Source organism: Saccostrea echinata, unplaced genomic scaffold (assembly GCF_033153115.1).
Source record: "Saccostrea echinata isolate AGI-Se365-2 ecotype Australia unplaced genomic scaffold, CSIRO_AGI_Sech_v1 ptg000001l, whole genome shotgun sequence".
In the NCBI taxonomy this organism is placed as follows: Eukaryota; Metazoa; Mollusca; class Bivalvia; order Ostreida; family Ostreidae; genus Saccostrea; species Saccostrea echinata.
The window spans coordinates 46,860,689-46,873,654 of record NW_026889750.1 but is presented as its reverse complement, the minus strand read 5'-3'; the positions used below and the strand labels follow the sequence as shown (position 1 = coordinate 46,873,654).

The 12,966-nt window shown below is 33.8% G+C and overlaps 1 protein-coding gene across 1 annotated transcript; it reads right to left on the bottom strand.

The window, feature by feature from the left end:
- Nucleotides 1–1,974: 1,974 nt before the first annotated feature.
- LOC133180209 (uncharacterized) lies at nucleotides 1,975–11,667 on the bottom strand. The gene is made up of 5 exons (XM_061314776.1): nucleotides 11,489–11,667; nucleotides 6,625–6,783; nucleotides 4,764–4,811; nucleotides 3,109–3,291; nucleotides 1,975–2,603 (listed from the first exon to the last, which is right to left on the bottom strand). The coding sequence occupies exons 1-5, from the start codon at nucleotides 11,553–11,555 to the stop codon at nucleotides 2,266–2,268; spliced, it is 795 nt and encodes a 264-aa protein (XP_061170760.1). The 5' UTR covers nucleotides 11,556–11,667; the 3' UTR covers nucleotides 1,975–2,265.
- Between the last annotated feature and the right edge of the window lie 1,299 nt (nucleotides 11,668–12,966).

Genomic DNA, 12,966 nt, shown 5'->3' with positions numbered 1-12,966 from the left:
TTTATGTGAAATACATGCAACAACTGTATTAATCTGGCCTCTTTTTAAATTTGGCCTTGAATATTGCCAAAATCACGAAAAATGCTGAATCAGCAAAAATTGCAAAACATGTGTAACTTCCAATGTCTAGCACAGGACTAACTTAAGACCTAAATTTTTTTTTATTGCATTGTCAAAACACTTAAAATATGTATCTTTATTACACCAGTAAGTGAGAATAATTCTCATGGTATTTACATTTTATTTTAAGCCTTAAAGATAGGCGATATTTTGTCTACCAACACGTAAAATATTTGCTGGTTGCTAAGGAAAATTCTTTTGCCGGGTTTCCATGGTAACCATGACTCAAAACAGTTTTCATTTTACGTACATTGTTCATAGTTCAAAACAAATCTAAGAGTGGAAAATCATCAAATTCTGAGAACCCTCATACATCACCCTTTGTCTGATTTTTATGTGGACTGGTACTTAATAGAAATACATTAGAACATTTTTAAAATTCTTCTTTTCAAGAACATCATAGTCATGATTAATGATATTTGTATGGAAGCTCCATCAGATAGTGTAGATTCAAGTTTGTTCATATCAAGACCCCTGGGGTACGAGTTGGCCACAATGGGCAATTACAGTTTTACATAGTATTATAACTTTCAAAAATATACCAAATGAAAGCTACACTCTTCTATATTTCATAACTTAATTTACATTTTCCTATTACGCTTTTACTTTTTGCCAATACGTTTTTAAAGTCGATTGTTTATGTTTTACGCCATTACCAGTTTACAAGTCATGATTAATCATATTTGTATGGAAGCATCCTCAAGTAATGTAGATTCAAGTTTATTCAAATCATGACCCTTGGTGATAGGATGGGACCACAATGGGCAAACAAAGTTTTCCATGTGAAATGCATAGGAAAATCTTTAAAATTCTTCTCAAGAATAGCAGAGTAATGATTAATCATATTTGTAAGGAAGCATACTCAGGAAATGTAGATTCAAGTTTGTTCAAATCATGGCCCCGGGGGTAGGGTAAGGCCACTTAAGGCAATCAAAGTTTTACACAGGAATTCAAAGGAAAAATCTTTAAATTTCTTCTTTTCAAAAACAGCAAAGTCATGATTAATTATATTTGTATGGAAGCATCCTTTGGTAGTGTAGATTCAAGTTTGTTCAAATCATGGCCCCAGGGGTAGGGTAAGGCCACTAAGAGCAATCAAAGTTTTACACAGGAATTCATAGGAAAAATCTTTAAATTTCTTCTTTTCAAAAACAGCAAAGTCATGATTAATTATATTTGTATGGAAGCATCCTTTGGTAGTGTAGAATCAAGTTTGTTCAATCATGACCCTGGGGTAGGGTAGGGTAAGGCCACTACTATGGGCGATCAAAGTGTTACATAGAACTATGTAGGAAAAATCTTTAAAATTCTTCTTATCAAGAATAACAAAGTCATGGTTAGTCATATTTATATGGAAGCATCTTCAGGTAGTGTAGAATCAAGTTTGTTCAACAGTAGAATCAACAGAAGAATCAACAGTACCTCACGATGATTCCATATAAGTTTATTATTTTCTAGCACAGTGGATCTTGAGAAGAATTTTAAATGTTGCCATTACTTTTTTCACGAATTCGTAATTATCTCCCCATGGAAGAAGGCGTGGCCCTTCATTTGAACAAACCTGAATCTCTTTTACCCAAGGATACTTTGTGGCAAGTTAAATTGAAATCGACCCAGTGATTCTTGAGAAGATGAATATGTGAAAAGTTTACGATAACGACGACAACGATGACAGACAACGGACAAATTTCGATCAGAAAAGCTCACTTGAGTCTTCTGCTCAGGTGAGCTAAAAATTTGGAATGTTTCTAATGATCCATTCAAAATAAAAGCTTTACAAAGCTCTGCTTGCAACTATTTAAAACAAATATTTATTTTGATAATCAATAATTTAAAGAAAAAATAATTGCTGTTCTTCAAGTTAAAAACGAGGCATCTTCTCCATTAACCAACACCTCCATGTTAAAATGGAATAAATTGAAGAATTATAAAATATAATGAGTAACATAATTTGATTTGGTTTATTTTTCTTCTTTAACGGAGTCCTCCTGTTTGGATGGAAGGCAAGACACTATTTTAACTCGACATTGAACTCCTCCAATATAGACTTTGAGTCCACTGACTTGGAATAACATTAGGTGAAATCTTTCGTTGTATCCAGAGTCCGTCTACTTTTCTACACAGCACTATACAAAATTCAAATGCTTAAAAATGTCTTATTCTTCTCCAGAGTCCTTTAAACTGGATGATCAGGGTTGGTAAGTCTAATATAACAATGGATCCCAGTACGACGACGATGAAGACCATACCAACATAACCAGCGACGGAGGCGGATGTACGACTGTCGGGGGCGCTGATCTTTTTCATTTTTGTAGACGTTAATTCAGATGTGTTGACCTGCAACTCTTTTTTCATTTCGTTTATTTTGGAAAGAAGAATTTCTTCTTCGATCTCAGGTTGAGTATCAGCATTTTCCCAGAATGCAATCTGGTCCATAAACTCGCAGTCACAAGGACACATTTGATCCTCTGCTGTCTCGGTAGCTACAAAAAATGGAAATTCTTGTATTAATGAGTGCACTATTCCAAATTTTGTTTAAAGTGTACCCTTTCGGTGAACGTGATTCAGTAGCATTTTCCAAAGAATAATGTGTAATTTATATTTAGTTCCAAATCTGTAAGACAGCATCATTGAAAACTTCATAACTTTGTTGGAGTCGCCGCATGGCGCAGTGGTAGAGCGTCTGCTCTAGAGTCGCGGAGTAAGGAGTTGATCCTTACGTCGCGGGTTCGAATCCCACTGTGGGACGTGGAGACCGGTCCTTCGGATGAGACTATAAACGGAGGTCCCGTGTCGCAGTAGGTGTTGGCACGAAAAAGATCCCTCACTGCTCAATGGCCCTAAGTGCCGAGCATATAGGTCAAATTGGAGCTCTCCACCGTGAAGTGGTAGCGTCTCCATATGAGTAAAAAATTCTCGAGAGGGACGTTAAACAACAAACAAACAACGAAACAAAAATTTGTTGGAGGATATTGTCTATACTGTTACCGGAATCCGTTGATACAGGCAATGATGCGGTGGAATCCGTTGATACAGGCGTTGATATGGTGGAATCCGTTGATACAGGCGTTGATGTGATGGAATCCGTTGATACAGGCGTTGATTTGGTGGAATCCGTTGATTCGATCTCCAATGAATTTGTTGACAGACTTGAGGCAAGAGGGATACCGTCTGAAAATGTTTTCATACACGTGTTTGAACGTGTTTAAAAACATATACATGTAGTTTTTGTTAACGTTTTATTGTCAGTATTTTAAAGCCTATATTTTTAGTTTTTATCTCTAAAACACGAAGGACAAGGGAATCAAATATTGGGCATTAGCCTGTCTGTAAGAAAAAAATGTGACTAAATAACAAAGTAAAGTTTATGTATGTATATGAATAAAATGTGGTGCGTCTGTAGACTAGATAAGGATACAATATAAGTACATGTATCCCTATACATCGAGTTTTGAATAGAAGAGTACAAGTTGTTATCACTGTTACATGTACAACGCAAAAGGTAAGATTTCACCTGTAAAAATCACTTTAAAAAAGCTATTTCCCCATTCATATGATTTGATAAAGATTTTCACAATTTTATAAAAACATTCGGATTTGTGTATTCCTGTGATTGATTTTCAGTTTTAATGAGCGATATCTACTAAAAAAAAATTTAATAAAATACATGTAAACTCTCTTATAGCAGTTCTGAACGCCACCCCTCGTATAATTTTAGACCGATTTGAGTGAAACTTGGTACAACCACTGTAAACTAGATAAGGATACACGTATTGGTGCTTACGCACTGATTCTCAATTTAGCAGTGGTACAGTAAATAAAATCCTTACTCATGTAAATCTTACACGATACCAATTTTGATGCACCAGATGTGTATTTCGACAAATTAAGTCTCTTCAGTGATGCTCATGCCGAATTGTTGAAAATCCGAAATATTTAAAGAAAGAAAAGTTTTATTTAATTTGAATGAAATTTGGTATTTTTAAAGACTAAGAGAAGATTAAATATTTATATGCATGTGCATAAATTGTCAGACATTGACTGTTCTGAATCAAAAATAAGACAAAACTAAAAAAGTTACAAATTTTATGCATCAATTTTATAGTTTGTGTATGTTTTGCTATACAACACCACACTTTTTGGTCTCATGGCAACTCGGGAGTAATTAGGAGACATAAAGGTCGAAAGATACTGCCCATAATGCTGATCTGTGAGTCCTTGACCATGATCTACTTACTGAATTAATTACTAGTACGCTTTTCTTTTTACCAAACATCTTTGTTATAAGCATGACTCAGAGGTCAAATAAGACCTTTCATATTGTGTTCACCATATATTGGCATCTTTATCTCTGCTTTTGACTTAAACTTTGATGTTGTGATATTGAATGAAATCTTCAGTCTACATGTAAATGTTTTTCAATAATTTCATTGAAATCTGAAAGGTCAAATAGCCTTTGCATTGTTAATTGCCTTCTAAATATAAATAACTTTTAATGCATATTTGACCTTGATTTTTATATTCTACGGCACTCACAGCAAACGGCCACACAGACAAACAGATGTACATACTGATATAACATTCAGATACAATTTCTTTCGAGAGTAAAATAAGCCATGGAATATGATGTACTATATACATACTGGTAGCAGATAACACGCTACTTTCACACGTAACCTCTCTCTGGGAATCTAAAAATAATAATTAAAAAATATTTTATTAGCTCACCTGAGCTGAAAGCTCAAGTGAGCTTTTCTGATCACCCGTTGTCCGTCGTCCGTCCGCCTGTCTGTAAACTTTTCACATTTTCAACTTCTTCTCAAGAACCACTGGGCCAATTTTAACCAAACTTGGTACAAAGTATCCTTGGGGGAAGGGGAGTTTAAATTGTTAAAATAAAGGGCCAAGTCCCCTTACAAGGGGAGATAATCAAGAAAAGACAAAAATAGGGTGGGGTTATAAAAAAATCTTCTTCTCAAGAACCACTGGACCAGAAAAGCTGAAACTTATATGGAAGCATCCTGGGATAGTGTAGATTCTAAATTGTTCAAATCATGACCCCCGGGGGTAGGGCGGGGCCACAATAGGGAATCCAAGTTTTACATTGAAATATATAGGAAAAATCTTGAAAAATCTTCTTCTCAAGAACCACTGGGCAGAAAAAGCTGAAACTTATATGGAAGCATCCTGGGATAGTGTAGATTCTAAATTGTTAAAATCATGACCCCCAGGGGAAGGGCGGGGCCACAATAGGGAATCCAAGTTTTACATTGAAATATATAGGAAAAATCTTCAAAAATCTTCTTCTCAAGAACCACTGAGCCAGAAAAGCTGAAACTTATATGGAAGCATCCTGGGGTAGTGTAGATTCTAAATTGTTCAAATCATGACCCCGGGGGAAGGGCGGGGCCACAATAGGAAATACAGGTTTTACATTGAAATATATAGGAAAAAACTTCAAAAATCTTCTTCTCAAGAACCACTAGGCCAGAAAAGCTGAAACCTATATGGAAGCATCCTGGGGTAGTGTAGATTCTAAATTGTTCGAATCATGACCCCCGGGGGAAGGGCGGGGCCACAATAGGAAATACAGGTTTTACATTGAAATATATAGGAAAAATCTTCAAAAATCTTCTTCTCAAGAACCACTAGGCCAGAAAAGATGAAACTTATGTGGAAGCATCCTGGGGTAATGTAGATTCTAAATTGTTCAAATCATGACCCCTGGGGGTAGGGCGGGGCCACAGTAGGGAATCCAGGTTTTACATTGAAATATATAAAAATCTTCTTCTCAAGAACCACTGAGCCAGACAAGCTGACACTTATGTGGAAGCATCCTGGTGTAGTGTAGATTCTAAATTGTTCAAATCATGACCCCCGGGGGTAGGGCGGGGCCACAATAGGGAATACAAGTTTTACATTGAAATATATTGGAAAAATCTTTAAAAATCTTCTTCTCAAGAACCACTGGGCCAAAAAAGCTGAAACTTATGTGGAAGCATCCTGAGGTAGTGTGGATTCTAAATTGTTCAATTCATGATCCCCGGGGGTGGGGCGAGGCCACAATAGGGAATCCAAGTTTTACATTGAAATATATAAGAAAAATCTTGAAAAATCTTCTTCTCAAGAACCACTGGGCCAGAAAAACTGAAACTTATGTGGAAGCATCCTGGGGTAGTGTAGATTCTAAATTGTTCAAATCATGGCCCCTGGGGGTAGGGCGGGGCCACAATAGTTATTACAAGGCGGGAAGTCTGGTAATGAACAGCATGGCCAAAGTTACTCAGGTGAGCGATGTGGCCCATGGGCCTCTTGTTTTTACTTACCAGTCTAAGAGAGGATACATCTTAAATCACAAACCTAGGGAATGTTTCTATTAAACTTTGAAATTCACCAGTTGAATTTGCCTGCATATGAAATACTAGTGTATTGTAACAATATATAATGAAGCTGTTCCAATGAAGCAGAATGCTTCTTAAGCTATGAAAATAATATTGAAAATACTTGAACATCCGTTTTTAGTATCGTCTTCTGTACAGTAGCTGCAAATGGTGACAAACTTCTCATTGTTTGGGACGGTTTGCTCCTGCCATACTCCACCGTGACAGATTTCATACTTGTTACAATCACATCGCCCCTTAATCTGTCCCACAGTACAGACGTCTGTGACAACCAAAATCATATATAACTATTTACTAGCTTATTCGAATATAACATATGCATGATATATTTTACGAAATGTTAATTTTGAAGTTAGGTTTACACAACCAAATAGGATGAAATATATGGAGATAACGAACAGTATTCAAGCTCAAAAGTCCATTAATCAATACAAAATAGGAGCAGAGCAAACACGGACCTCCAAACATCAGAGGTGGGATCAGGTGCCATGGAGGAGTGAGCATCCCCTGCCGACCGGTCACACCCGCCGTGTGCTCCTTGTCATGATCGGGAAATAACAGAAAAATCCGTCGACAATTCAGTGTGTAAATAATGGCCTAACAATTAGTATGAAAAACGTCCGTCAGCATTTGACTCAATGATAAATTGTATTTGCTGACAAGGTCATTGTATCGACCATAGAACTTATGAAATGATGAATTTAAACGAAACAGCTGATATTTTTGTTTCATCAACTTATTTGTCAATAATTTACCTCGTTTTAGAAATTGTACATACGTAGAGCATGCTCGAATCAACTGAGAGATATATACCCCGTATGCAGGTGATGAAGGTATATTGCTGCATAAGTAAGGGAAGTTGACGATTGAAAAGTTAAAGTCATCACGTTTATCATAAAGCTTGGTTGTTAGATTACCATTAACGTCTTTTTCAAGTAAAATATCCAAATATGAAACAGATGTGTCAGACTCTGTGGTATCTTTTATCTCAAGTTCACAAGGATATATCGTATCGACATAAGAATGGAAATAGCCATTGTTAATTGACAATACGTCGTCGATATGTCTAAATGTCGAGTTGAAGGCCACAGCAAGTGTTTTCTTCTTTTCACGTACAAGATTTTGGACAAATTCTGCTTTATATGAATACAAAAAAAGGTCTGCTAATAACGGGGCGCAATTGGTACCCATGGGAATTCCAATAGATTGTTGGAAGACCTGGTCTCCAAAAATCACATAGATATTGTCAATCAGAAACTCAAGCATCTTTTTAATGTCAACTTCAGAGTACTTGTGTGAACAATCAGAATGTTTTTTAACAAAATAATTTTGCAAATGACCAATGACAAGGTAAGTATATTTACGAGTTCCATTTTTATTGAAAAAGCAGCTGTCAATGATATCAAAAAGCCTGGACTTTAATTTATCGTAGGGAATGGTTGTGTACAAAGTTGAAAAGTCGTAACTTTTTAAGCTGTTGATTTTGGTAAAATCTTGTGATTTCAAATTTTCCAAAAGTTCCTTGGAATTTTTAAGTATCCACATCTGATTTACACCACTTCTCGAATATATTGTTGCACAGTACTCTTGAAGTTTCTCCTTCACCACTGTTAATATCTTAGTGAGGAGTAAAGATAGAGGCTTGGTTGAACATTTACTGGAACCCGCTATGTATCTTTCTTTGTAAGGATTTTTATGAAGTTTCGGAATCCAATATAAATATGGTAATTCAAATTCATTTTGGTTGTTTGGAATATTAAAAATATTCAAAACTGACATATGATTAATATTCCAATAAAATTACAGAAAAATGCCTTTCAATCGAGGAATATTGGAAGCTAGCTTCAGGAATGTCATCTCACACATTACTATTAGACTTTAAGGTGAGTCTTTTTAAGAAATCTTTATACCACCTTGGCCATTGAAAAATATTAGATATGCAGAAAAAAAACAAAAGAAAATAATTTTAAAATAAAATAAACTTTGAAAATGATGAATAATATATATATATATATATATATAAATCTGGGAACAAGGCATAAAACAAGGACCCTAGGCAATTCCAGAGGTGGGAGTATCTCCTGTTGACCGGTCACACCCGGCGTGAGTGCTATGTATTGATCCGGTAGACGGGACATAAACACGTCAGCCAAAGTACGACCATATGATATGTTTTACGTTGTATTTGTTAAAAACGTTATCATAACGACCCTAGAATCTACAAAATGATGAAATATACGAGTATGGAGAAAACAGTGATCGATCTCTTAGATTATATAAAGAATAAATATCGAGAACGGGGCAAAACACGGAGATTTAGAGATACAGTGCCTAAGATGAGAGGTATCCCATGTTCACCGGCCACATCCGCTGTGTGCCATAAACTTTGATAAGGAAAAAGGAGAAAATACAGTTAAAATATGTATGAAAACATGATTCGACCCAAAGATAAACTTTATTTGCAAACAAGGTCATTATAACGACCATAGCATTCGCGAGATGTTCCCTTTCAATGAGACTGTTGAATCTCTGTAGCAGCAACCTCTTTGGCAGTAGTCTGCCAAGTTTAAAAGTGATAGAACTCAAAAACATGCTCTTGCGTACCGAATCATTTTGGAAGCATGGACATTATATGCACGTGATAATGGAATGTTGGTACAAATACTGAGTATGTGGGAAGTTGACAACGGAAAATCTGACTTCTCCTCTTTTGTCATATAGTTTAATTGTTAGTTTATCAATAAAGTCTACATTCAGAAACATCCAAATATGAAAAAGGTATCGTAGACTCCCTAAATTTATATTTCGAGTTTTGTGTATATATCTCGTCAACATATGAATAAAAATAAATACTGTTAATTGATTAAATGTCTTCGATTCATCTAAATGTCAAATTTAAGGCAACAGCAAGAGTTTCTTCTAACCGTATAGAAGTTATAAGGAGGTTCGATCCTGAGCTTTTAAGCAGATATTTTGTACCTTTATTTCTAAAATTCTACATCATATCTTAGTTCTTACATTTAATTTGGATTCTACAATACTATATTCAATTAAAACACCAACTATTAAATTGCATGTAAAAAACATTAAGTGAGGAACTAGATTTTGTGGCGGAAGGTTTTTTCTTAGAAGAAAATGATCAATTTTTGAATTCTCTTTCGAGGTATTTCAGTACTGTTAAGTAGTTTTGATTGCTATTTTTCCATGCAGCCAGCACACATTTGTGTAGTGAAATGTTTTTTGCTGGTCCTGAAATACATGTATTTATTAAATCAACCTTTACGAATTCTATCATCATTTTATAACAAATATAGCAAATATATACTGAAAGTCTAGGGGAAAATAGGATCAATTTAAACTGGAAATTAACACTTTTCAGTACTATTTTGAAAATATACGTCATAGACCCCCACTTTTGATTTTCTTTTCTGAATATATAAGATAACTTCGATCATTCTGCTTAAATTCAGTAAAAGTTTAAGGCTTTAAAATTGTTTTCTTGCTTGTTAAATTATTTATGACAGAAAAATGTCAAATTTGAGCTCAGAAAGGTCAAATGATTGATTATGCAAAGAAATTGAAACTTTTCTTCGTCACAATTTTTAATGTGTCTTTTCAAGATAGATTAAGAGTAAATTTGTCCCATGGTTTATTCGGATAAAAATATTGGAGGATAAACTTCGAAGTAGTGAATTATGTTAAGACACAATTTCAGTCCAAAAAGGTCACATTAAATGTACCACAGCGCCATAAGAAGCGTGTTGACCCCCATTTTTTGTTTTGATTTTTAATTAAGCTATGTGTGTAGATGCTAAAAATATACTTGACAAAAAATTCTCAAGACTTTTGATAGCAAGATCCAACCTCCTTCAATAAATTCTGCTTCATAAAAATGCAAAATATATAGGTCGATTAATAAAGAAACATAATTTATGCCTATTGTAATTCTAACAGATTGTTGGAAGACCCGGTTTCCTGTCAAGGAGGAACTCCAGCATCGTTTTAATATCAACTTCAGAGTAATTATGTAGAATGATGAAGTGTTACTTTATAGATGACTTACCACAAGATAAGCGATCTGTGAGTTCCAATTTTATCGAAGAAGCAGTAGTCTATGTTGTCTTTAATTGATTGTCAGGAATGGTAGGGTGAAGTGTTATGAAGTCAAACGTTTGAATGAAGATGCATTAGGGGAAATAAATAGTGATTTCAAGATCTCCAAATACTTTAAAATTTATGAGAATCAATACCTAAGTAATTATAGCAAACGGACGCGTAAATTACAACGTCCTAACCCTTAATCTTCAAAGCACCATTTGAGCATATAAATCTATGGAACAAAAATTTGCTTTTAGGATCACTCATCAAAGTCATACTATAAGCAATTATCTTGCAAAAAATAAAATATTAAACTGAATAATTGTCTTAAAAGTACTCCAAATATGACACGAAACTTCATTTCTTCTGTCATGCATCAAAATTCAATGTTAGTGATGACGAATAAGTACGTGTATGAATTTTTCTTCAGATAGGGAGTACGTCACTGTGTGTGTATGGACACTGTACATGTAGTATTCCATAGTCACCGTGAGTAAGGGGCTTAAAATCATACACAGAACATAATGGACATAAAAGTCACATATCAGAACATTCATCAATCAAAAATAGCTATTTAATCTTATTTTCATCATATTTGATTAATTAGCAATAGCTTCATTAAGTTAATACATATGATGATGATTCAATTAGATTTTTAATAGAAAAGACAGTTTCAATAAATGTTTATGAAATCGCTTATTCTTGAGTCGTACTTTGATTGATATGTCTTATATCAATTGTTACATAAGTGAACATTCACTCACACACACACACAATATATATATATATATATATATATATATATATATATATATATATATATATATATATATATATATATATATATATATATATCAGGTTATAGTTACCACTTTGTCCTTGAATATGTCCAATCATTAAAATGGCAAAAGGTAGAAATCCTTCATTGTTGACCATTTTTGTTGATTCAGAATCGATGGCTCAATAAATGAAGTAAATCGTATAAAATCTCTAGAAATCAATGTTTATTTTCAAATTTAATCTATTTCTTTTTAGGACCCTCCATATACTTATGAAAAAGGTTTCTGGACTTTGAGAAAATTATACAACCTACTGTAATGGAATACAAATTAAAATTATATAGTTCATTTTTAACATAGGCTGCGTGCGTTTTTTACCCAGGAAAAAAGCCTTGAAAGACAACGAAGTACTGATAAAGAAAAATCATGTTTGCTTACTCAAATGAGAAAATTCATACAAAAAATGTTTCCATTTACTCCTATTTGGTCTAAAATAATGTCCACAATACTTAGATTAATTACAGTGCAGATTGCAATTTACCCAGGAAAAATCTTGAAAGACCATTAAATACTGATGAAGAAAAATCATGTTGGCTTACTAACTTGGGGAAAAACATACAAACAATGTTTCCAATTTTCTCTTTTTTGGTCTAAAGTAATGTTTAAAATACTTTAATTACTTACAGTGCAGATTGCAATTTATTCTTTATTTAATCAAATGGTGAATCAATCTAACTACACAGAAATACTCTGAAATTAGTGAGCAGTGTCTAGAAGCTCCTTCACGTTAATATTTTTAAGTCAATGTCAAAGTAATAAAAATTTTGTTAATGTTTGATTAATGTTAAGAATGTTAAGATTGCAATTAACATGATTCGTTCCGAGTAAAAAGTAACAAACAAAATAATTTATGAGCTTGGCAAAAGTGAATTTCCTCCTTCAATTCGATTACAGTATTTTACTGAAAATTATTGAGATATAATGATATAAAAGTGAATAGGATTAGCAAAACATGTACTTACTCACAAAAAAAGTTCTACCATTTTGTCCACTACAGCGAATGGGGTTTTTAATGAACGCAGTGGAATACATTCAAAAGCATTGTCATGTTTTAAAAAGCAATGTCGATATTATGACATGCATCAATTAATAATAATATTGATGTATATTTCAATAGGAAGATAGGATTACCAAAGCTTTTCATCCGTGTTCAATGGTAAATGAATGAACATGAATTAATCTTTTTAATAATTGGCAGACTCATTATATCTAATTTGCATTTTAAAAAAATATTGTAATTTGAACATCAAACTGGGAATATCTGGAGATGTGAAAGCTGATTAAAGATAGTAAATTATGCAATTTATATTCGTGTAATTTTACACTTTAACAAAGTTTGTTACAGATTGTGATAAAGAGAACATGTCTTTGTGCAAAACAAGTTAATGAATCATTAATTCAATATAATCAAACTTGATAAATAATTTATTGGAAACCTTTTGAACATAGCGATGACATCAATAAAAATTTAGCACCTAGGTCCAAAAGGGGAACATACATTTTAAAGA